Source organism: Echeneis naucrates, chromosome 23 (genome assembly GCF_900963305.1).
Source record: "Echeneis naucrates chromosome 23, fEcheNa1.1, whole genome shotgun sequence".
Taxonomy (NCBI): domain Eukaryota; kingdom Metazoa; phylum Chordata; class Actinopteri; order Carangiformes; family Echeneidae; genus Echeneis; species Echeneis naucrates.
Window position 1 is genome coordinate 2,893,411 of NC_042533.1, and position 27,340 is coordinate 2,920,750.

General features: G+C 41.8%; 1 protein-coding gene across 3 annotated transcripts in view; it reads right to left on the reverse strand.

Moving 5' to 3' along the window:
• Window positions 1-25,205, reverse strand: part of LOC115036732 (ankyrin repeat and BTB/POZ domain-containing protein BTBD11-A) — a 126,361-nt gene extending 101,156 nt beyond the window's left edge. For 2 of the 3 annotated variants that reach the window (XM_029495052.1, XM_029495050.1), the window contains exon 1: window positions 24,120-25,205. In XM_029495052.1, the coding sequence (XP_029350912.1) occupies window positions 24,120-24,984 (865 nt within the window). In that variant the 5' untranslated portion in view covers window positions 24,985-25,205. Of the gene's footprint in view, window positions 1-13,676; window positions 13,685-24,119 lie in introns of all 3 variants that reach the window. The other variant, XM_029495051.1, reaches the window with a different exon arrangement.
• Between the last annotated feature and the right edge of the window lie 2,135 nt (window positions 25,206-27,340).

The following is a 27,340-nucleotide window of genomic DNA, read 5'->3' on the forward strand; positions in this document are numbered from 1 at the left end:
GCTACCAGTAAAGCTAAAGCTTGTTTCACACCTTCTGATGAAAAAAAAAAAAAAAAAAAAGAGAGAACAAAAAGGTATATCAGTGAGAAGGTTACAAAGACACACACAGGACCAACACACGGTTCTGGCAGCAGCAGAGTCTTCCAGATGGGCTTGGTCTCATGTTTGATGGAGGGCAGACGCAGCTGGAAGCGGCGTTTTCTGCACACAGAATACAAAATACCATCTGCATCATTTCAGGCTGCTTTTGGGGCATCCTGAACTACAGCTATATGCCAGATGCATGTAATAATGTGCATTGTTGTTGTTTGAATTTTCAGAATTAATTCAAGTCACGTTCACGCATTCTGTGTAACTTTCAGGTCATCTGCTCGCATTCGTATTCCATGTGCACTATGATTTCCATTTGCTTTTTAAATAATAACAAAAACGGTCCCGTCACTGTGACTTATCCAAATAAATATGTCAGCCATGTTATTCCAGAACCACTTGGTGATTTTATTTAACAAAGGCAAATGTGACTCAGCTGAGGGCTATGCATGCCTTTCACAGCAAAGATCACACGCATGCTAAATCAGGTGTGAGTACGACCAAAAACAAAAGGCAACATCATCTGAAGAACTAGCTGTGGGGCCCACATTCTGCTCAATTAGGGAGTGAGAGGTGTCATGCAGGATCGCCGTGCTGTGCTCATTTATTCCTCAGACTCAGTGGAGCAATGACTGTGGTTCAATATTACATTTCTTTCACACATTTATCCTGCAGGAAGTACGCTCATCCGTCTCACCGCTGCCCGGTAAGGTGATACTCCATACTGTACTGACTGGCACAGTATTCAGCAGAAGAATAAGACACATCCTTTATAGTGCAAACCTGTCAAACAATCTCAAATAAGGTCCTCGAAAATCCTTCTAGTATAAATAATTTCCCAGATAGGTATGTTAAAGAGTTTTACCTTTAAAAAGATAAGGAAGGTATCCAGGAGTTTAAACATCTCAACTGGCTGTGGTGCATTTTCTCAAGCAAAGCTTTAGGACACATTGAGCTTAAAAGGGACGCAATTTGTCCCGTATTTCCGTGACGATCAAAAATAGTCTGTAAAACACGACTTGAGCCCTCCTGGCATAGGAGGGGTGAAGGCAATTGGGCTGACTGGCCGTGCCAACTAAGTGTCCCCTAATTATTTTTCAGGGAGTTGGCAACTCTTAACATTGCTCCCTTCATTAACTTCTGCCATTAATCAGCATCTTATCAAGTGCTTCTCTATTTTGGTGCCTTGTTTTCAGAGTCCCCACCCCAACCAATGTAGTTCTTCATGCTCAAAATAACCAGCAGCAGAAATAAGTGGTGTTATCTTGAAATATGACTGAAAAAGACATTTTGCTGTAATATAACATAAGAAAATAATTTATGTTAATTTTTTATGAATCAGTCAGTGACAAAAGTAGCTCAGCAATGAGATTTTTTTTTTTCAAGCAAATTAACTGAAGCAATTCATTAGTAATAATAAAATAACTGAGGCAGAAATTCTTATTTTGTTCAGAGACAGAGCTTCATCGTATTGTCAATCTGCCCAGAGACGAAGCATCACATTGAGCCTCCTTTGTCAGAGACCATTCTCTTTATTAGATCTCCAAAATGAGCTAAAGTGCTGCTCCCTATCGGGCTGGCTCCTGCTGAACCTCCTGATGCCTTTATTCATCAGCATCTATTATGTGCTGGATTCAAATTGGACACTGATATTCTCATCAGTCACTTTTCATCAGCCCTGACATGTTATCTTTGACATCACGGAGCAGTGATGCATTTCAGATGAGCCCTGGCGAGGCGCTCTTGTGGTCCCGACTACAGTGTGACACACTCCTCTGCATTCACCGTCCATCTGCAATCTGCATCACACTCTGAGTCAACACACCTTGCACCACATACAAGTCGCATTTAATGTCACAGGCCTCCCACATGCATGTTAACACATACACTCTAATTCTGTGAGAGCGAGAGAACATATCATTAAACACTCAAGCACACATATCAAGAGCTGCCAAGCCCACTAAGCGATACCTAAAGCTGCTCTTGGCAGTGTCACAGTCAGGAGTTAAATGTAAATGTGCCAACTACTAATTAGTTTCATTGTTGTTATTTTTTTGGCTACTGCAAACACTGCATTGATATATCATCCATCTTGAGATTAATACGGGTATTACAGTTATTGATTGGCATTCATTTGGATTATTGGTTCCTCCAGTTCAATGTTCATTTTACTTTTAGTTCCATTTTTGATCGCCACCAAGTCCTGCGGGGAATATGAGTTTCTTTACCAACTACATGTTATTTTTTTTCCACTGACAGCTGCAGATGAAGACAATGGGCTGTAAAACGCTCATCTGTTCTCAAGAGTCAGGTTGTGCGGTAATCATTGTTATATAATATGCTTTTTTTTTTTATTAAAAAAAGACAACTCAATATCTTAGGTGCCACAATTCCGAGGTGGCAAAATGAGCATCAAAAATACCAATTATGTTCTGGCAACAGTTCATACCCAAAGGTAATCTACTTATATGAAGCAGAAAGCAGGACATTCCTGCTAATGTTTCACATTTTTGCTTTAAGGATAACAACAACAATTGATAAATCCTCCAAAATGACTCATTGTTCCTGCGCCTATTTTGGTAATTAAAGCTGACTGAACTGGTAAAGCTTGACTGAACAAACTTTTCTTAAACTTTACATTACTACTTGGTTCAGTCATTTAATTCTAAGTAGCCACATCTGTCCCCCACCATTTTCTCCGCTCAAATGAACCGACCGGTTTTACTTTGTGGGGAGCTGTACATATTTTGACTGGGACACCTCTCATGCAGAATGAAAAATAAGCTCTCCCTTGTGGTCAACCCCCCGGTAGTTAGTGTTTACTGCCTTGTTTATTTCTCTTGGCTGCTGATCTGCCAGCAATAAACCCTCAAGGTGCACTTCAGGCCAGGACACAGTCCACCCAATTGGAGTGTGACCCAGCAGTGCCATATAGGAACAAGTGTGACAAGTGTGAATAAGATGAAAAAGTGTATTATGTCTATTTTCCAGGCGGTTGAACAAACTGCTTTCTGGCAGCAGTTCAGTTTATGGAGCTGCACCACAGATCAAATTTAGTTAAAGTTTGGAGCTGAAAGTCGTGTCCCCAGGAGCTCAACATGTAGGGATGCTTGTTGGTGTTTCGTTATGTAACTGTCAACACAGCAAGTACAGAGAGAACTGCTGAGCGGGAAGGTTTACAAATTGTCTCATTAGGATTTCTAGTAAACTCTTGACTTATGGGGGAACTCTGAAGGCCTATCAAGAACCCCACAAGGTTCTCAGATGATAAACTCAAGTTTTAGATCTGCCAACATTTATTTCATGTGGAGCTTCACTGCAGGTTCACACAGTTTTCCTTGACACATATAAGAGTCAGCCAGATGACTCTGGAAATTTTATACTTCTTCATTGGACAGTACCCACAGTCCAAAAAAAAAATCCACAAATTTCTTAATGGGCTGCAAAAATGTTAATGTATGGAAGCAGTGGATTAAGCCATGTTTTCAAACATTTTAACCAAAGATGGCTGCGTGTCAGGAAGATTTCAGTAAAAGTGGATTACGCTTCAGTAACAGTTTTAACATTTCTGGTCCATATCCTGCTGTGAAACCGGGCTACTGATGGAATCCATTTCAATTGTTGTGACTGCAAGATTGCAGCGGCTGAACTCTGTGAAGAAGCCCACTATGAACTTTGGAGCGCTCCCTTTTAAGTTGCCTTTCACTGGATCTGTGTTTGATGTTCAAAACGCCAGTTTTCGAAGGTCTGTCCTTTGATGGCTGGACCAAAGTAAACCATTATCATTATACAAAGTCAGGCTAAGCCAGCTTCATTGCCAGGAAATACAGAAAGTCCTGCCCGGCATCCAAGATCACACATAATAGCCTGTGACAGCGTACAGTAAATAAGCGCAAATATAATTAATGTGCCGAGAATTTTGTCATCAAGACTAAAAGATAAATTATAAATTTAAACCTCTCCATCATCCATTTTCTGTTTCTTGGCAGTTATCAGTTTTTCTGTCCCACCCAATGTGAGACTAATGCATATAACCATGTTGATTTCACTTTTAGTCAACTCAGAAGCAACTTTCGTGGTTGCTGCGTCGCAACTGATTGAATCAGTTGCTTTTTCCATCCAGGGAAGGAGCAAAACACCAGACGCGTAAAAATATCAGCGATGTAGGCGGCGATTGAGAGGTTTGTAACCAGGCTGAGGCTTAACTCGGCCAATAAGATTTCTGCCTGCGGAGCATCTCTGCCTCCAGGAAATATTTGTCTAACTCCATCTCAAATGTGTCACTGGGCACCTGGTGTAAACATTTGCTCCCGGTGGTCATTAATAAACCCATTTCCACTTTGTTCTTCGCCTCTTTTACCCCCAGCCTTTTGTGTAAATCCTGGTATCTGGCTGACTCTCTGACCACCTGCAGCTCCCCGCTTTCTCTCTTCACAGTCGCCTCCCTTCTCCTCCCTCACTCCCAGCGGAGAGTGCTCACTGTGAGCCGCCATCCATCAGGCTTGTCATTGGTCGCTCCGGGGCGGTTGGCGAGGACTGCGTGGGACTCGGCTCATTTCCCTGCTCTGATTATCCCGGCCTGCTCAGCAGGAACGGGTCTGCGCCGCTCGGGCCTTCGCCACCCCCTCTTCCACCTTCTTCCTCTCCTCACTTCTCCTGTCTTCTTGCATTTGTTTCCCTTTCAGTCAGCGCATTTACTGCACTCCCCCGGTTTTTCCTGATCTCACGACTTCACTCTTCTCCCTCATGCTGTATAGATAAGCATGTATGATGCATGTGTCCACTGCGTGCCAATGTGCGAATAGAAGATTGTGCTGAGTCTCTCTCTGCCCCCCCCCCCCCCCCCCCCCCCAGGCTGCAGGAAAGCCAGAGTAACACAAGAGACAAACCATCATTAAAAACACTTTGTCTGTCAACATGAAATTCCCTGACTATTTAACAGTTGGAGCCATTTCATCACAGAAACTGTTAAAAAGCACTCCTGGGGGATTTTGAGAGTTAAATAAGTGCGGTGGCAGGGTCCTGCTGTGAGCGGCTGTGAAAAATGCACGCCAATCTTTTATTTATGTGGAAGTGTCTTGTGCCTCTGATATATCTCAGTAGATGAACTGTAATATTTTCTATTAGAATATGCAAATAACAAATTGAAGCCCTGTGACTGTTGATGGCCTTTGCCTGTGGAGTTGGCAGGCTTTCATGAATACTTTCGCTTGCATTTTCTTTAAAACCTTTTTTAAGTAACCTGTAGCTTCAGATGTCAGAAAAATGTGGCAGCTGGTTAGCAAATTCACTGAAGAATGATTATCAAAGTAAAATTACCTAAAACATCAATCTGGGTATTCAATGTGCATTGCGTCAGTTTTTGTTTTCCAGCAACTTTATGGTTTTGGCTCAATCTCAGCACTGAGGCTCTGTCATACAGTCATAATTCACCACATGCCTGCCTTCCATGAGTCCATCAGCCATTGAAAGCTATATATATCACCTCAGTTGTGCCATTCTGTCCTCCCTCCCCTCTGACCACCAGGACTTCCATTTTCCATCAACCACCTGCTGGCTCTGCTCCAACCATTATCTAGAGGGATGCTGTCCTGTCCACATCCTTTTACCTCCCTGTCCTGTGCTCGATAAAGACACCTCACATCACTGGAGGCACAACCAAAGTTTTTCTGAGTCTAAACTTGTCTATTCTTTCGTAGTCTTGCGGTATAAAAGGTTACTTGAAGTTTAAAATATGAAGCAGCTGTAGCTTTTGACGAAAAATGAAGCTGTCTGCGCTGCACAAAGGGAGTGTTGGAGAACCAAACCAAGCAAGTTTCCTTTTTGCTTCATTTCAAGTGCTTGACAGCCCCAGCTCCCCGGAGGTCCCTCCAAAACACCGCCTCACAGATCGACCAAGGATGTTCAGTTGGCATTGCTGCTCCCAGGCATGAGCTGGCCTACTTTAAAAGCCCAGTCTGCATAACCAACAGGCTGAACTACTCTGGCCTTTCTTCACCTCCCGTCTTACTAGCCACCATATCTTGAGCCTCCAGACAAGGGCGGGAAGTTCCAGTGAGATCCCGCGTCATCTGAAGCACGTCCACGCCGTCTACTAGTCCATTTATATTCAACTGAAGCCATGACCCCATCTGCGCCTGAATCACAAGCGTTTCAAACACACACATGGGTACAGCAGGCGACAGTGGTCATCTGGGACACTTGGATGGCTGCAGCTTGGCCTTTGACCCAAATATGCACCGAAGGGAGGCATGCACTAGTGCGTTAAATCCGCTGTAAAACGAACACAGTGCAGCTACGTCAGCAAAATTATCCCCACATTTACAGTTTACATTTCTCTACATTTCCAGTTTGAACACAACATTTCGGAGAAGTTTACCTTACTCAACACACATTTTCAGAAAAAGTACACGTGGACCAGGAAAAACTGTCAAGTAAGAGCACGGGCGTATCTGTCATGTCAAGTAATTTGATGCACATCAATTTATACCCATAGGGATCTAAGTCAAAGTACGGTGGCCACAATGTACCAATCTGCTGAGCAACGTGATAAAAAGGCTGTTTTTCCTCAAGAGATGACATGAAATGAAAGCTGCGGAAATGAGCAGTGGCATATCTCTGCATGTTCACGTACATCAGACCTGCGATGACATGAACTAAGGAATGGGCGTAGGTGTTTGGACACACATCAAAAAAAGCCATTTCATGTCGCTCTTGGGTCTTTTCTGCCTCTTTCTTTACTTTCTTGACGTTTGATCAGGGTAACGTGTAACACTGATGCGTTCAGAAAATCCCTTGCCACAAAGTTTTTGAAGATACATATTCATATACATAAATATTCTTTTGAAGATTCGTATTACAACAATTACCTGCACAAAGTTCAACATTAAAAAAAAAAAAAAAAAACATTTTTAAGAAGGTTTAAATTTTCTGTTTTACAGTGCTGGCATGTCACACTGAAAGAAACCAGTTGCATTCATCCCAAATGCCTCCCGACTGACAGTTCTCTCTATGATTATAAATCCCATCAGGTATAAGGAGGACTCGAGCTACTTAAAGAAAAAATGGAGAATGTGACTACTCTTTGTAGTTTATTAAAATGAGGAGCAGCAAATGGATTTATGATTATTTTAATTAAAGTTACGGGTTATATAACCAATCTGAGGCCTTCTCGTATTTCTCTGTGTGCATTTAAAAAAGAATTATTGCTCACAAAGCCAAAGCTGCTCTGATGAATTCCTGACAAGTGCTGTCTCACCCAAGAAATGGCACAATGCTGGGAATGCAACAAAACAGCAGGACCATGGCAACCATTCGTGTGCGACATGTGGATTTGATGAGGGTGTCTGAGTGGGTGTATGACAGAAAGTCAGTGCTACTCAACCCTGTTATTGTTGTCAAAAAACAACTGCAAAAAAAATAATAATAACAATAATTAAAAAAAAGGCCACAGGCACAATCAGAAACTGCGGAAATGTGCTTCTTTTTAGAGGGTCCAGTTGCTCTGTGAAGGAAATTAAGTTGACATTTTCTTTATGAAATGTTTTATCAGCAGGTGAAGGTGGTGCTAAAGAAAACAAATACAGTGAGAGTGGCTCTGTGTGGTGTAACAGGAGGAGAAGCTGATTGCTGATCTATCTTCAACCTGCATTTATAAAATCTGTTTGCCCAAACTATACCAAGATTCATTGCAAACTGGTAATGAAAATAATATGGTGGGCAAAAGCACAGACAAGCATGACTACACTACTACGTGTCAGTATTGAGGTTTTCTCACAGTATAAATGTTAAAACCTCTGGATTTTTCACAGAATAATTTTTTTTTTTAAGTTACCATTGGTCGCAATGCACGGCTCCTGTTACCTAGCAACCATAATAACACATAAGTACAGGAAGTGCTGGTGATGCAAGGCGAAAAAGTGCTCCATAGAATTCACAGCCATGATCTATTTATCGTACTTTTGGTATAATTACCAACGCGAGGTAATGTAGAGAAGTAAATATTTTACATGGTTTTTCATTCCAATTAAAGTTGGCTGGTTTATAAACTCTTTAAAACAACACTTGAATGCACTGATGCTCTCACATGGTCCTGAATAATGCCTAACTAGACCTCAGAACAGTCCTTTCCCCATTAGTCCATTTCCAGTAACTGTTCTCCACAAAGCTGGCTCAGATTGAAAATCATCACAAACTTGCTAACAAATTAGTTCAGTCGTCATGTAATTATATTTTGGGGTCATTAATATGTGCACTGGGGAAAGGCTTTCCACTACTGGGTGTCATTATTTTAAAAACTCAAAATAGGGATTTAAAAAGCAAATGATATGGAGAGCCGCAGTGCCTCCCTCCCTACGAGCAGATTAACTACAGTCAGGAAGCTGTTTGTTAAAACTGTGGAACTCTTATTAAAAGAGAACATTTATTTGATATCTCATTGTGTTTGAACTGAACCACTCTATTCATCTACCTATCCCAGCAGGCACTGGGCAAAAGGCAGATAAACAACCCAGACAGGATGCCAATCTATCATGGAGCAGTCAGATGAACACAATCTCATGTAACAAAGCTGTTACATCAATATGTTCAATCACAGCAAGAGTATAAATCCAATAATGTAACGTTTGAGTAAACAAGTTCCCGGTTCAGGAGCGACACATTAAGTCAGATAAGTCTCTCCGACCTCTGATCAAGTGGGCCAAGAGATATTCAGAAATTCTGCACACGTGCTCCAAAAGCAAAGCAATCAGCCCCTCAACACCTCCGGAAACAGCCACAACACACAAGACAAACTACACCAGTGACTAACATGTGGTTGGCAGCACAAAGAAATCATGGGATGCTGTGTCATCCTGTAGTTGTTATTCTCTCTCTCTCTTTTTTTTTTTTTTATAAGTTAGTAAGTGATGAATAGATTGGTAGCATCCTCAGGCAACTAAATCAAAAGCTTCTGAGCTCAACGATACAATCAAATCTCTTCAGCGAGAGGAAAAAAAAAAAAAAAAAAAAATTCAAATCCTGTCATTTCAAGCTCTTTTGACAAAAAAACACAATTTACTGCAAGTATTGTAGTTTCCCCATTTTCACTGATTACATTTCATGAAGCAATCAAGTTCAGCATTTTCAAATTGTGCTCCATTTCAAATAAAAATAGCCTCCTTATTTAAATTGCTACGTATGAAACTGATATGATGCATCTGTGTGGATATATATTTAAAATTTAGTTAAGATTGAAACCCAACGGTATATGAAACCGTTACAACCGTTGTCTCTACAAGCTAACCAGAAACGATGATGTTCTACTGTGGAACAAAACATAATCGACAAAATCAATTCAACGTAACATTCCAAGCATTAACATCAACACAGAACGTTTTTCTTTTTCAGATCAAAAGAATATATGCTTCTGATAAGACTTAAGAGGAAAAGCCCCGACAGAGTGCGACCGAAGCCTTCTCGTCATGAGTGTGAATGGTCTTTAAATGTGACAGAAGCACATCTTGAATTTCTGCTATTCTGCAGATTTCTCCACAGACAGAAAGAAAAAAAGAAAAAAACATTTCAGAACATTTCAGACGCTTGCTTGATTCTTGTTGTTTGTCTTCTTTGATAAAGGTGATCAAAGCTGATTTCTGGGCGACTTTTTGTCATTCTCTCCAAAATTTTGTTTACCCCCCTCCCCAGAAGACCCGAATGCACATCAGGCTGTTTGTGTATCCACGCGTCTACTTCAGTGATTAATGGTGTCAGCTGCAAAACGTCTGACAGGGCAGTATCTTTATGGCATAGAGGCTCATACACAGACCAACATACAAAATGACGACAACAAACAGTGGCTGACACTCGGGACAGTCCAACAATGAGGGCAGAAATTGGTCTGCTTGTAGATCTGGTCCGACAGACCCATCGATGGTAAAGATGACTCATGCTTTCAAAAGCGCGAACACACAAATAATGTGAAACATAAATGTTTAGCTGCAATGCCAAGGGAGAGAAAGAAGAAGAACCAGAAAATATTTCTTCCAAGCTTGGAAAGGCGCCTGTGATTCCCTGTCCTCCGTTTATCACACAGCAAAATCTCCTCTGTATGCAATTTACTATGTCGAATCACATTATTTGTCTCAGCTGTCATTTTTTTGACAGCTTACTAAAAATATTGAACTTATTTAGGGCTGATGTGCTCAGTTTCATTAGTGTTATTCTGTCCTGCAGAAGTAGTCAAACACAGACAATTTACATTTAGTTATTTTGTGTTTTAATAAAATAAATAATTTCCCTAATTAACGTACACCTGGCATGTTTGTTCATGTCAGTTATCACCCACCTTTGGCATTTTTTTTTTTTATTATTTCATAAAAAGATGCATAAAAAATGTGAAAATATATATAAAGTTTGGGTTCTAATTGCATTTACACACGCATCATATAGTATCTATGGCTTAGCATACTTTGCACTGCTATTTCCATTGTGAACTTCTTCCTATGTGTGCTAAAAGAAAATAAAAAATAAAGTTGAAAAATCCAATCCATCTCCCAGCAGGTGGAATCTCTGATTTTCTCTCTTCGGCAACGCTGGCACACCTCTGGAATGAGGTTTTTAGACACAAAAATATATCAACTGTCCTGCACTAGAACACGGATGAGCCAACAAGTTCAAGAGAAATTCAAGCAGGTAAATGAGACTCACTATTTCCTCACAAGGATAAATCTAGTCACACAGTGAAATCATTCAACATTAAACTCCGGCATAGAGCAGCGACCAGCAGCAGGACTACGGGTGGTAGGTGGAGGAGGAGGGGGCTCTGGGAAATGAAGACATGATTGATGCTTCCTGGACAATTTCACAGCCCTGAACTCCAGCAGAGAGAGAAAGAGGAACCAGCATGAAAAAAGGGCAACTGTCAACTTCACACTACGAAATCCTAGAGGGAGTGATCGCCGGTCAAGTGACAAGTCATTTTATCTGGTGTCACGTGACTGAAATTCTCTATTCATGTAGGAATAACGAAACAATCTCCACAGCAGCTGGACAAAGCATGAAAGCTGCTGCAAACTTTTTTTTTTGTCAATAACGAACTTTCAATATCCAATAATCGTTTATATTGTTAACATATTGATAGATTATGAGAATATTATGGAGTACTCTATGGTGATTAAAACAGCTGAACAACATTTGGATTTTTACATTTACAAGAAATAACATTTGTCTCAAAAAATTGTGATCTTGTGATTTTTATTAAAAGAGAAATGTCCCTAATGTTTTCTAGTTCGGTGTACATTTTATGCATGCCCATATTGACTCAGTCTGAGTCATTTTTAAAGCAAGCTTTTGCAATGAAATGCAGGTCAGGATGAGAGATGCTACCACCCCCCTGATGATACATTCACGGGTGAAAATATGCCAAAAAAACAAACTGTATTTTGATGACGGTACCAGGCAGCCTCTGGGACATTATGATGGATTGCGGGTACTGATGAGATTGAGTATCTGCTTTGAGAGTGTGGGAAATATCTTCTGCAGTAAAGACGTAGGATTTTTTTTTTTTACTTTGAATATAATACGTGGAAGCAGGACTGATTTCATGCAGCTAACTTGTGTAGGTGTTCTTTAACATAGGTGAATGAGTTTGTGGATGAATAAACTTGGCATTGCAGGATGTACACTAACACCTTTCTGTGCACTTAATGATGGCTGAGCTCAGACATTAAACCTGTTAAGACCTCTGCCGGTGCATTACCATGTTACGAAATGACGACGATGTTAGGTGACTGCTCTGTGACAACCTGTTGCTTCCTGCTACAAAAATTGACCAGGAACAGTGACGCTAATGTAAGTTTTCTTTGTTACACATGGGTGCAGCAGCAGCAGCAACGGGTGAGCAAGAGTGGGAACATTTTTTGGAAAGTGAATTATCAGCAGCTTGATACAGGATCTTTAACGTTAATGGCAAATGGACAATTTAAGAAACACCCCCACAGTAGTGTTTTCAGCTATGTTGCTTGATTAGACCGCTCCTTAAGAGTGTGTAGGCGAGTAACAAACTGCTCTTAACCGACATCTTCTTAATTCTCCTATTAGTTTTATCACACTTACTATGTGGTCCAAATACAGCTTGGCAAAAAAACACACACAACCTACATATAGTGGACAAAATTTTACAATTTGTTTCCACCACCTTGCAAACATTTTTCAGTGAACACACTAGACAACACATGGAATGACTGGTCAGTAACAACAAGCTCTGGTGGTAGACAACTCTGTAAATCCTACAAGATCACCAACTGTTGTGTAGCCTCACATCAAATTGATGGCACCCAGCAGCTTGTGACGTTTCAACTGACTTTCGCTGAAAAGAACATTTGAGGACGACAAAAAGGCAAATCAAAAAGTTCAAAATTTTCATTTATATTTTTCATTTTGCCCGCCTTTATTTTAAAATTACTTTAAAGGTAGAGCTCGAGCAAAAAGATGGGGTTAGACTAAACTAAACTAACTAAAGGCAGCTAAAGTGAGGTGTCTCGCCACTGACCACACCCTCAGGCACAAGCAGGGTTGTGTCAGCCCGTACACCTGCACTGAATGGGAAACTGGCAATGAATCAGGTGATACAACCTGACTAAAGCCAATATGTCTGCGCTTGTCTGTCGCATCAGCCCAACGACCACAGTATGACGCAAAGCAGGTTCAACCAGACAGGTGGCATAGCAGAGTAAACACATAAAAGAAAGCTCAGAGGGTGATCATGATTTATTGTGCAGTGCAGTAAGCTTGGCAGCGAAGTAAAGGATAACAGAGCATAATCGCTGGGAAAACATGTGCGGCGCTCGCATACACATTTGTATTTTTTCCAATTATTTCAACTACTAAGCTTCAGTGGAGATTCTGAGAGCTGGTGTTTCGGGCGCAGTGGGGGTGGAGTGGGACTTCTTGTTGGCATTTTGTCTCAAGGAATCTGATTTCATGATCTTTCTTTACAAACAAAGCCTAAAATATAACCTAAACATAAGCATTGGAATTATCTATTTATCTCATCCAGCACATCTAGCAAACGCTGAGCCCAATAAACTGATTGTTAGCAGACCGAAGAAGACAAACATTCAGCAGCTAACTGTGATTTTTTCACGAAATGACAGGTCAATTTTATACACAAAAAACCATTACTTCAGGGCAGTGAAAGCAGGTTGATGTATTTTGGAGCCATTTCAGGTGAATAACAACATATCACAGCAATTTCCTGCTGCGTTCAACCCCACAACCTCTCCCTGATCAGCCAGCACTGTCACTTTCTGTAAGAACAGGGAATCCTGGGAGTCCAAACCAACCTCCCACACAGAAAATACAGGTGCTGCTGCATCTTCATTTAAGCCTTTGTTTCCTTCATACAGTCACTGCAGATTTTTACATTTTAAAATTCAGTAAAGCTGCTTTTATTAACAAAAATCCTAAATATCTTCAGCAGAAGAAACGGAGGATGAAGAAGTCACTTAGGAGACTGATCACACTGCGTGCAGCTTCACTTTTAATGTCCATCTTTTCATGGTTGTGAAATACTTCATGTCTGTAGGAGGAACTGTTCCAAGCTACACAATGCCATCTTCACATGAGTCAGTTCTGAGAAAGCCCAAATGTCAAGAATATGGTTGTAGGACTGAGCCACCGTCACCGTTTCTCAATGAGCAGCCATTGAGAAACAGTTTACATCACCGTGGGCTTTGTTATCCACAAGCTTTGTTATCACAAGCTTTTCATGTTGCTGTTTGCACTTATCACATCAGGATTAAGTGGTGACAAAGGAGAAGAGAGTCCAAAAGGTAATCCCCAAGACTCCATTACCCAGAATGCAAAATATCTCTATTCCTGTCCATCGGTCTGTTTTGTGTCACTGTGACACCAGATGGTTCTCCCCAGAGGAAGGTGCCTAATTTCCCATCACCACCTGGGAACAGCCAGAGACTGCTCCCACACTCACCCTTTATTAATTAAATGCTGTAATGGTGTGTCTTTTCACACACTGAGACCCTGTGCCTTGCTGAACAGCAGGACGCAGACATGCCCCATGTGCCGTAGGCTCTATTCATCAGTCTCCACTTTACTGACCACTGCATCATTTCGTCTCATTACTATAACTACCCCCTGTCAAATAAAAAGAAACATCTCTGGTGCTGACCTTGAAAACTTAATCAAAAAGAAAAAAATATATTTAATTATAATTTAAAATACGAAACAAAATTTAAATCATGTTAACACTGTCACTTCCTGACTTCCTCACAAAGTTAAAAAAAGATGTCCAGGGTCATTTGTGACTGTAAAATTGTCCATAATGAGTGTGAGTTATAGATGGTTGTAGTCTGCACCATCTAACTAAATCTGGGATCTCTTCAAATTGCTGGTTTTGTGTGATCTACACCAAAAATGTTTCAATTGTGATTATTTCACACAGTATTAATTATAAAAGCAACAAAATGGTCCTCATATCACGATTGTGTCTCATTTATTCATACAGATAGAACTATTGCTTTCAATTTGTAAAATTGATGAGACTGACCTTAAATTTAGAAGCTCTCCTTGCTGCATAACTGTACAAGTATTACACAAGCATTACTCAATTCAGCAGAGACAGGCAAATTTTGCTCTCAGTAAGCCAATGGATAAAATTGTGTAAAGGAGATCCACCATTACTGGCAACCAGCTGTAAGACATCATCTGTGTGATGTTGTTTATGAATCATCCAACTGGTCCAACTGCTAACACTGAGCCGGTAATCTCCCTTTTATCCTTTAAAACCAACTTATTTCAGCTCCCTCACACTGAAATGACCGCAGAACAAAAGTAAACAGCAAGGTTATTCTCCTCAGTGGGACTGCTTCACTGTCAGAAGTCAACATCAAGTTTAAAACCAAAAACATGTGAAGGGAAAATATGCTCTTTGCATGGGGAACAGTATGAAAAGCAATGTGAAAAACTGCTCTTGTTGATTCTCGCAAAGCCCTGAATTACTTCTACTAGGAGACGCAGGACATGCCAAGTAATCGTGTTATAGTTTGTAATAATCTGTGCTTATCGAGACTGCTTGGAGACATCCTCTAACTATCACTGTCACATTGAACCAAAATGTGACCAGCCAACAGGAAGAGACGTCAACACAAAAGCTACAAAAACATAGGGGACAAAAGACTTCCTGTTTGTGTATGAACATCCGACAAAATGTACACAAAACCAGGTTTAACAAAGAGAAAAAGGGTTAGCTTGCAGAATAAAGGGACTGAATAAGACGGGATGATGGCTAAATACAGTATGTGTGTGTAAAAGGTCAATTTGACATTACATTGAACTGTTGCTACAAAAATCTGTATTTATTATACTTTATAAAAAGCTTCATCTTGGCTACATTCCCCACAAAACTGAACAACTTTTTACCTCGGGTTCAAAGCAGCCTGGTGGGTCTTCCCGACGCTGATTTTTTTATTCCATTAAACTTGCTGATAGATAATAAATATAAAGTGAGACAAACACAGCACTGTGTGCGCAGGAGCTGCAAATGACTAACTGGGTGTTAAAATAACATGAAAGTAGTGTAAGGTGTATGGGGACTCTGCTGACTGACTGATGGACCAGTGTGTAGTAGAAGTAGAAGCGCTCGGTAACTTCCACTAGCTAAACGTGTCGTGTCTTTGTTGGGGAGGATTCACACTTAACTGCACAGCTGTAGCACAGTTCGCTGGCTAAGCAGGGCAATGACATACTTCAGTGAATTACAGGTGCATCTTGGAAATATGCTGGCCCTAACATGTCACTCAAATTATTAGCAGTGGAAAGTACCAATTCTCACGAAGGCTTGAAGTCTGTTTGCACAAATGCTCAATGTGCACAGCGGCTGCTGTATCATTATATGTCCTTCCACAAGATGCAGGGAAGTGAGACAGAAGGAGGACTAAAATGAGAGACGGTCTGAAGGAACGAAGTCACTGTCAGCTGTCACTCTCATTCAAAATGCAATGCAGTCAGCAACGAGGAAGGTGTCAATAACTGCATATATTTTGCAGACAGTACTTCTAACATGAATACAAAACAGAAGGGAGGAAATTGATCGAGTTTGTTTCTGATTTACATGCATTCCTTCAATATTCATGCATAAACAACTTAAGCTCCAGGAGTCTGTAGTATAGTGTGAAATAATAGCAGAAGGAGAATAATAAGCACAGAGAGAATCTGATTGATGCCAGCTGCTTTTGAAAACAACTCAATGTAGGAACAATGTAAGTCATCGGCCCCGCTGCATAATTCAATAGCAGAAGGGCTGAGTAGCAATGAGTAACCTAGTCAAACTTGGAGATATGATAGCATCCCTGTTTGCTTTCTCACAACTGATTTAATGAAACACTGAAGTCATGAGGACAGTGACTCAGTGGATTTTTTATTTTTCTTCTTTTTATGAGTGCCCACATAAAGATGTCGTAATGCAAATTTTTTTTGGGCAACTTGTTGATCCTAGCTTCAAATTTCCTTCCTTAACAGCAATAGAAAAATAACCACAGAGTGGCATGAAACAGTTGGGCAATTGTTCAAGAAGCAATCATGAAAAGTCCCAGAAAGACAATGCACTCCCTGAAACAGTAAGTAAGTTGTCAGAGGATGTGATGTTTTCTTTTAGGCCAACATCCTCATTCCCTTTCCGAGAATGACATCAGTTTGCCGTAAACCAAACATTTCAAAACTTTTTGGAAGTCTCAAGATTAGTTGCAGATCACACAAAATACCACAGACAACACTGTCCAACTGAGTTTCATGTTCTAAAGTGGCTAACTAGGCTTGTTTTGTATGTATTTGTGGGATACAATACCCGCAAAATTGTCACAGAGAGCAGGTTCAGATCAAGAGGGCACGTGTGATAATGGAAACAAAGAGACAAGAGGCAAAACACAGGTAAGCCTGTGAGACAAGTTCAGGTTTTCCCCATAAATGTAAACTGCCTGTTTTAAAATCACAGAATCATTTCAGTTCACCAGAGTCCCACTTTTGATTTCAAATCTCACTTCTGCTGAACTTATCAAATGTCTGGTCCAGATTTTAGCTCACCACTTTTATTGTCTTCGCGGCATGTAGACATTAAGATCTTTTTAGTTTTTATGTGCCAAGGTGTTAAAATCATCTCTCAATTGCAAAGTTGAAATGATGACATACGAAAAACTTAACAGAAATGTGGACTTGCTCAGGTAACTTGTAATGCAGATAAATTTGATAACAAGGAAACTGATGGAAATGTATTTCCTTCATTGATATCAATAACATTTTAAATAAAAACATGTGGCAGACATGCTCCAAAGTAACTATTCCCTTTTGTAATACAAGAGAACTGAATCGTTAAAGCACAGAAATTAACTTAGGGTTAGTAATTAGTTGAACCCTTATTCTTTCTATTTCAGTGCAGCAGGAAGTGAAAAACCAAGAAAATGAGATGAAATCAAAAGTGAAATCAAACTGGCGAAATGCCACCTCAACATTTTGAGTCAGAAAGGTTCTTATTTTATTCTTCCCAATTTGGGTGTTTGTTGAAAATTTTGTTGAAGGGTCCAACAAATTTTCTGAGAGTGTTAACATCATACGTCTTTATAATTCCATCAACAGAACATTCTTTGGAGAATTGGAGCCAAAAAAAAAAAAAAGGTTCACATGAAAGAAAATGTGACACCATAACTCGTGGTGATTCAGGAGTCTCTACAGGAAACAAGTGCTGAATTAAGCTTTGTAGCACTGACAGATAACTTCACATAAAACAGTACAACCTGACAGCCACTGTCACAAATGGTGTCAACATGAAAGGAGCCCAGTGAGTGTGCAGACTTTCAGGACCATCTCACTACGTTGAATGTTGTGTATTTGTTAAACATGGGAGTGTACAATTAGGTCATATTGACATTGTCTATGTGCATGAATGTGTGTGTGTGTGTGTGTGTGTGTGTGTGTGTGTGTGTGTGTGTGTGGGTAAAGGATGAACTCATCGAACACAAGCCAGATTCAATATCAATGCCCACCTGCTGTGGGCATCACACACACTTTATAGGGATGGGGAGGTGAACAGATGGACCTCATTACACAAAGCAACACAACAATAACCATGGTGTGAGACCTACAGAGCAAGACAGAGGACAGCCGCGCACAAGCAGGAAGTATTTTCCGCCAAAACATAATCACTGACAAATTTCAACATCATTGTCACAATTATTTTAAGGTCGGCTGGAGAGATTAGTGATTTTCTACTTATGTGGATTAAGGAACCGCCGTTGCTCATGTGTTGTGGTGAAGGTGAAAACCGTTGGCGTGAGCTTTGCCTTAAATGTGCTTTAAAAGGTGATACGTACGGAGTCCAAACTTGTCTGCAGTGACACACACAAAACAGAGTCTCGATGCTGGAGGTTAGGAGGAAGTTTTCCCAGGTGTACTCACCCTTAAGCGGCGGGAGGGTGCTAATGCTAACATTAGCCACTGTGCTAGCTCAGCTGCTGCTAAAGGCCGGCTCACACTTGTGAGCATCTTTCCGCATCTTTCAGCCCCAAATTAGAGTCTTAAAAACTTGGCTGAGCAGAAGTTCCAGTATAGTCCCGGTCTGTCTCTGAGAGTCCTCTGTTTTCTACTTTGAAACAAACCGAGAGGAAAAATGGCGCACCTGTTTTCACCAGCAGAAAAGGCGGGCTGCTGTCGTCCAGATGGCCTCATTTCTTGTCTCTGGGCTGATAAAATATTAACTCACTCACTCATTGGTTAGAAGGTCACATGACAGTAATGTGTAATCTTTCGGAAGAAATAAATAAGAAGCCTAAAATTATCAGCACCACCAGGCTTCAGGAGCTCAAAAGGCAGACAGAAATATGTAGAAAATGTACTATTTTTCTCACAGCTTTTGCAAAATAAAAAGCGGACTGTTGAAATACGCAGTCTTTTTTGTGTGACCAGGTGGTTTTAAGAAGATCAGACCCCTCCGGTGTATTTTCAGTCCTTCTGTTTAAGCTTCGTGTAAAAATGCAGCAAAAGCAAAACAACGATTAGCTCATTCTCTGTTGGGGAAGTGGGACACGATAGGCTGAGGACAGGAGTGTCTCTCTCTATCGCCTGCAAAATAGTCCACTTTCAATAGTCCTGACCTGCAAGGTTTACCGCCCATAGATGCACTGAGTTGAGTGAAAAATATGGGCCAAAGCACATCTTGGATCCTTTCAATGCGGAACACATCTTTCAGCCTCCAACTATGTGTGAGTACAACATTTTCCAAAATATGGTGAAATTACATGAAAGGCTAACCCAACACCTGAGCAGACAGACAAATACTATGTGGGTTGCATTTCTTTTGGTTCTTTCTTTTTTATCCACAGAAAAATGTAATAATAGTACATTTGTGCTTGCTCATATAAAGCACTGAGTAGTAAAATGATGTTATCACAGGTTTATCTGTATGTGTCATTCTATGTTTACATGTTCTAGGCTTTGTTTTTTTTTTTAGTATTTTATAGTTCCATGGTTAGTTGTAACAAGAAACTATGTAAATGAAATTCCACAGGTCTGTGTTTCTGGAAAACATCTTATCTCGGCCACACAGAGCGATCTGATCATACACATGGATGTGGACCTGTGCCACGGGTCTTTAGAAATGAATGAGAGGAATTATCATCTTTGTTCTCTCTAGCTCCCCAGTGTTTCCCATTGCTAATTCCTAATCTTAATGACTACCAGATAAGCACAAGTGTTAATTAAAGGGAGCTGCATGGTAATTATATCTCTGTGGGACCTGTGCCAATGCCTCTTCACCACCACCACCACCTCCAACTGACACTCCAGCCTCCTTCCTCCTCCTGCACCAAGCATTCAACCCACTCACACTCTTCTCATTATCTTATCCTGACCCACCTAGTTTCTGAAAAAGTAAGGGGCTCTATGCTCCAAAAACACAACGGTAATAAATCCACAGCATTTTGGGCTGGCCCTTGTTGACCAGAGAGGAGCGTTTTTTGGAATCCCTACAACTGAAATTACTGAGAATAGGAAATGAAAGTTAATATTTCCACAAACCAATAACAAGGAAGGAAACTAGACACGGATGCAGCTCATAAAATTCATCTTGGCGCCACGACAGCATCGCATAACTTCACAATCACTGATCATTGCTCAAGTGGGGTGAAGAGGTGTGGGTGCAGCCTTTGGTCTTATGAAATTACCCCGACATAAAAATCCATCAAAACCAACCCGCCTGGCCGGAAGCTTGCAACTCCACCAGGAAGACGGCAATCTGTCAGCTCATCTGCAAGACCACCCCGAGGAGGAGAGGGACAGGCAGAAAATAATACCAGAATGGACAACAAAAGGCTTTGCCAGAATCATGTGGGTATGAGTTGAGCTTATTAAAAACCACAGTGGAAAACAAATATACAAACGTGCAGCCCGCCCCCACCCCAGCAGAATACACAACAAAATATGGTGTGAAAGACAGAGTGAAGAAGGAAGGAGAACAGGCACCCGCTGATAATTTAATAGGGTGACTATAGGAGGCTACGCAATTCTATTATGTTGTGTCATCTGTCCTGCGGAGGTTGGATCAGTTCCTTGGGGAAGGTCACGACAAATGACAGACATCATCATTATCATTGGGGATTCCAAATTTAAATGCCGCCCCGTCAGGTTTGGAAACTGATAACCAGGCTGTTTGTTCCTGACGTCTCTCGTCAGTTGGGGTTTAACGCAAGACAGCCGAACATGCTGAAACGTTTGTTGAGGTAATTACATACAACATACTAATTATTGTTGCTTCATGGAATTCCAGCAAAGGCTCATAGCTCAGCTGGTTACTGGTTACAGACGGTGGAGATAGTTGAGGTGCACCATTCAGGATGTGTCTGAACCAGGAAATAAATATAATAAAATCATTTCCTTTCTAAACGTTCAACCCATGTCACGGTTGGCACGCTGTAGACAAACACATTTCAAATTCAGGGACATCCACAGAATGAGACTAAGTTACGGATGTATAACTGCAATCCAGTTAACTCAAGGTTGAATCACAGCAGAAGACCAGAACACCTGTTTGTACAAAATCATGAAATTACCCCAGGTTGCATTTCATAACAAGCAGATTCTTGTGCTTTGAGTAATGACTCAGAACCACAGCAGATTTCCTCAGTCCAACCTAATTTGTGTTTGCATGAAAGAGAAGCTGATCGGATCTTGTACAATTGGGAAAAATAGGAGATAATGTAACATAATGGTTAACCCCTTGGCCTAAACCTGCACACAAATAAACATTGCAGTGATATGAAGCCACACTCCTCATCATCAAAATAATGCGTGCAACCTAAACCGAATAAACATTGCAGGCAAAATACACATTTGGCTCCAATAAATGTTACCATGATGGTCAGGACGGCTTGTTGGTTTCATGATGAGGTAATGACAGAGGAGAGAACCTGAACCACAGAGGTGACAGGTCAGGAAAACATGCATTCAATGACAGCAGATTGAATTGTTGCTGAAAATACATCTGTCAGAATTTGTTCTTTAGATTTTCTTTTACTGTTTCAACCTATTCTTTCACCTGTTGACAGCTACCTGTAGGTGGGTCTACTTTCACAATCAGTGTTGTCAGGCTTTCAAAAATTCCTTTCATGCATGGCTATCTTTCTTTTGATGAAAAAAATATCTGAAATTCTGCAAAGAATCAGAGAGTAGTGAGGACAGAAAAGCCTCTGCACAGCTCTGCTCATTAGTCAGAGCAAAGAACGGTCACGAATGGTCACTGGGAGCGTGGAGCAACATGCATTTAGTCACAATGTCCTGCAATGCTTTTGTTCCCCAAAAGAGACAGCATGTCTCTGCAGTGGGAATACCCTGTCCTCCTTTTGACTCACGACAGACTTCCTTCTTAAACCTCAAAAAGGCTCAACGTGACTTCTGAGTGAATGTTTGATTAATATTTCAGGATATGGGCGATTGGATGGACTGTTGTGTACAACTCAATTTGAAACCTGACATTTGAATGAATTTCAAGTGCGGTGAGAGGCGAGGAAAAACCAAACTGACAGAATGAAATGTTGGCTTACCACATTAACAACAACAACAACAAAAAGCAACCTTTCAGTCCTTTTTTTCACGTTAGCTGTCACAGAGTGACATCATGCTGTTTTTGGGCAAGCGCAAATTGTAGCCTCCTCTGCACCATCAGGAAATGATGCGACCCACAGAGGAAGAGTAGGAGGAAGAGGAGGAAGAGGAGGAGGAGGAGGAGGAGGAGGAGGAGGAGGAGTGGAGCAGGATGCATGCTTGGCTCTGCGTGCTCTGCTACAGCTTCAAGACGAAGGCGCAGTGTGTAGTGTTTTCACTCACGGCTAAATGTCAGCGTCACATACAGAGGTATATAAGGGGTGTAAGAAGAAATAAAAGGGCGAGAAAGGTTATTCCACCAGCAGTTTGTTCTTCACATCACAGATAAAATAATTACTACACTGTTTTGACTATAAGTTGATTATTTCAAGCTTAACGTGATCCAGTTCCAGATTCTCAAATCTCAGGATTTGCTGTTTTAGACTGAATATATCTGGTTTTTGGATTTGGTGCAACATTTAGGATTATAAGAAAACTTTCACAAACATGACAGACTAGAAGGGACAGATGATAAAAAGTATATCAAGTATATCTATTTCACCTCACTTTTTCCTCAGACTACTTCTGAAGCGATATTTTCTGGTCTGTGTGAAATTTCCTCACTTTTATTCATAGCTTAGGCAACCTTCACTGTATTTCACAATATTTTTTTATGTTTTTGGATCTCAAAGAGTAATAACTTATAATATTGATAGTAATATTGCTTATTTCAGTTAAATCTTTAGAAAGCTACTTCCTGCAGATGGAAGGTGGTTTCCAGATAGACTGGACGTGGGAGTGTAACTTAGGGTAGGATTGTTTTGTTCTGACGTCTTAAGAGCTCGTTTTAAAGTTCAGCCTTTGCTCAGTTTCCGAACAAAGTCTGCGTTCATTTCTCTGACATGTTGATATTTATGTAGCATGAATATAGAACCAAGACCTTCTTTAAAATACAAAACATGAAAATATACAATATGGGACCTTTAACTTATAAATGCGGAAAGGAAACAAATTAGCTAAATTAATCTTTTTGGGTCAATATCACACAAGTTTGGCTCCCTATTAGAGAACAGCACTTCAAGTCCCTTCTGCTTTAGAGTTACAGCCAATTCATTCAAGCCTGGATAAGAGGAGCAGCCCACACTGACAGCTTACACCTTCTGGAGCGACACAATAATAGCCTTACCAACAAGGCCAGCACACAATAGCAAAACACAAAACAACAAACACAACAATCCAAATCCTGACACACATTATCTGCACACACCTCAAGCTTCAATCTCTCACAAACAGCCATTAACATTCTTCCCATCTCCAGAATGAAAATCTGAGAACACAATAGCTTCAAAGAAATAAAAAGGTGGAGCTCGTCAACCATAAATATCTGTTCTGACTGCTGTTGCTTTGGGGCTTTAATAGCTAAGATAGGTGGTTCCTGTTTCAGGGCCTGGGGGTCTAAAAAAAAAAAAAAAACGCTGAGCGTAATAAATGCTCTAAAAACTGTCAAGCCCTTTTCTTTGTTTGGGGAGGTGCCATTACAAGAGCCAGATGATTTAGTGCTTATTCCACAGCATGGTTATATAGTTTATGGTCACATTACTTCTCCAACTAAGCAGATTATCACTTGGTGCTTCAGTCAGATGCTCTGCCTTAAAATGGTGCCATCCTCTTAAACAGATGAGTGAAAGTTGGAGGTGTTTGTCTGTGGAAGAGAAGCTACTCTTTTTTATTAAACCTGGGGCTCTCAGTTGAGTCACTGAGTCTTGGCTAAAGCTTCTAGATATTTCCTGCAGCACATGGACATCCACTGGAGATGAGCGCTCAGAGAGAAAACCGGTGTCGACCTGGTTCATTTTCTGAGATTCGCGGTGAATTAGAAGGCAGAATTTCTGCGGAACTTTTCTTACCACTTGAATTCTTGCCACATATGAGGTGCTGGTATGGCTGCAGCAGACCCCAGATCTCCGAGTCGCTGTTGATGGCTTGCTCCAATGACTCCAGCGTAAACTTGGGGATCCCGTTGTCCCTCTCCACCAGCGCGCTGCGCAGGACGCGGCTGAACACCTCTCTGAACAGACTCTCCATGCAGGCGGTGAGATATATGGCAGCGTGTTCGTGGATCCTCAGAGCCACCCGACTGTCCACCATCCACCTGAAGAACTTCCCCACCGAGAAGATGAGCCCGCAGCGCGCCGACTTGCCCCGGCTGAACTTGTCCCCGGTGCTCATGTTGTAGAGGGACAGGGCGCTCAGGGCCGCCGTGATGCAGTTGACGGAGATGGTCCAGGAGAGCACCACCTTGATGGCGCTCTGGATCTCGTGCTTGGTGCACTTGGCGTAGCGCAGGCTGAGCCGCTGCGCCTCCCGGGCCACCCTCACCAGAGCTCGGCTGATGAGCGCCGACAGCCGCGCCAGGACCTCCGGAGGCGGGTCGCCGACCATCAGCTCCTCGTCTTTCCTCAGGGCACCCTCCACCTCGCCGAGGCTCCATGGCGCGTCCTCCAGCTCGGGCAGCTTGGCGCACTGACCCGAGCACTCCAGTATCTCCGTGTCCTCCGCCAGGACGGTGTTGACTGTGTCCAAACTGTTGTGTCTGCTGTGCATGGATTCCGTCAGATGCCAGCAGTTGCCCCCATGCGAGAAGGACTGATGCGTGTCGGAGCAGCACAGCGACACGCTGGACGACCTGACCGAGTCCGCGGCTCCACCATAACCAGAATCAAGCGTTAAATCCTCCAGCGTCCTCACTGCTGTCTTACCCTTGCCTGCCATAACTGCACCGCATACTGTTGGGTATGCTTGGTCTCTCAGTTAAATGCCACAAACTCGTCTCGGCTCCTTCCCCTCTCTCTCTCTCTCTCTCTCTCTCTCTCTCTCTGCCCGCTGTCCGGGGACTTCAGCGTATTTCCACCTTGCAGAGTGAGCCCGACAGGAGCCGAGTCTGTATTTCCTCCCCGCTCCAAAGTCTCCGGATCGTCTCCGCTCTCTTCTCCTGCTCCTCCACAACTTCTCACGCGTGAGCCGAGCGCGCCGCAACAAGCGCAACGCGGGCAGGGCTCCGGCGGGGAGGTGGAGCCTGCAGCCCCGGACCGGCTCGGATGAGCCAATACGGATCTCCAGCAGCTTTGACTGACTGCTACCTGGTGCTGGTGAAACACAACTGCGGAATCGAGACACGCTGTTGTGTGTAGTGTTGTGTAGCTGCAGTGCAGCTGATCGTGGCTGTGCCAGGATGAGAGGTGGATCCCCACCGAGGCAACACATGGCGGAAATGTGAAGCAACGACAAGCAAAACAAACAAGGTATCCAAAAAAATAAAATAAAATAAAAAAATAAAAAAATAAAAGGCACCTAATTTAACTTCACCGCTGAAAATTCAAACGCTGTATCTCACAATCACGGTCTGGAGGAGGAGACACATGCATTAACATCGTTTTTGTTTTGAAGTATAATTTATGTTTGGGCCTGTGTTGAACTGGCGACCTGTCCAGGGTGACCCCGCCCTCACCCAATGTGAGCTGGGATTGGCTCCAGCACCCCCCCACGACCCGGAAACGGAAAATCTGTAGGAGGTCAGTGAGTGATTTATTTTTGGATGTAATTAAAGGCCAGGTAGGTTTTTGCTCTGTTTTTATTAGAGGCTGTATCAGTGATCATAATCACAGTAGGCCTGGTGAGGTCAGCGGGGCTGAAACGTCTGCAAAAAGGAGCTTCGTTTTGGATTCAGAAAAGACAAGTTTTCTTACAGGTGCTATCTTTGGGTTCCTTCAAAACTTTAAGACTGCAGCTTTGAACTATATTATACTGAATGAACCATCATCCTATTTATTTTTATTCTGAATGGTTAAAAAAATTTAATACACAAACAGTTCTGGATCCTGCAATGACAAGCTGTTGTTTTCTGGCAGGCCGTCCACCACTCATGGTAATTTTTAGCAAGAAGTCAAAGCGGTTCTGCTGCGGCAAAAGCAGCTTTATGGGGAACACCATATGCTTTAATGCCAGATCCCTATAAATATTTTACCTTCCAGAGCACATTGCTCTGAGCCTTTTCAGATCAGAGTTACATCCAACGTCCAGTGAAGATGTTCATGCTCAGACCTGCTTCGAGACGAGGCGCCTCTTCATCGTGATGCTGTTTGACAACTTCCTCTCTATAATTCAACCTTTTTTTTTTCTTTTTTTTTTTTTTTTTTTGTCAAGCCACAAAAACAAAGCGAGAGCGAGTTAAACATGCTGAGGAGAACAGTTGGTAGAATGATGATTCATCCATTCTGCCGGGGCTCTCTCCTCGCACGTCTGAGCTGGACCAACCATCTGTCCACATTGCCTGCCATGCCAGAGGCCCTTTCATATTTTCTATGCATGACACCGCACTACGCAAAGGCAACGCTGACAAACTTTACTACACTGGGTATTTTTTAAAATGATGTGTGATACCCACTCTAACAAAAGTGAGTGACAGGGAGAATTGTAAAAGAAATCATCCCAGCATTTTCCTCCCCCAGTGTTTGGCTGACAAAAAACAAGAACCACCCTGCATGATTTGTGCTTCATAGCAAAGTGATAATAATAATAAATCAACTTTATGTAGCTCCTTTTGTGGTACGGAAAGGACGCTTCACATAGGTACACACAAAAAACGGTTTCAGGTTATTCATATGAAGACCATCCACAGAAAAGCACACAGTCTGTGGGTTGGAGCATTTTAAAGACTGTTTTGATTTGAAAAGACTAAGTGGGTACATTTTTGTTGACTGAATATTGAATAATTGAAGCGTAAACAGAGAGACCCTGATAGTTGATGAGAGGGAAATTCATGATTTATTCAATTTTACATAATTATTTCACAAGGTTCTCATATATACATAGTTTTCTTTGTGAGCAGATGCAGCCGTCTTCCAGTCTGTGGCATTAACAGAGACCATCCTCAGCAGCACCGTCACAAGCTCCTGATGCAATGCAGCATATCTTGATGACTAACTCAGGTGAGAGCGGTGGAGGTGGGCAGCTGTCAGCTAGCTGATTCTCTACGTGCACTGTGGTCCTCCAAAGCTTGTCCTCACTTATTAAGCCTTGGTTGCCTAGTAACAGCAAAAAATTATCATGAGTTTCCTGGCAAGATGAG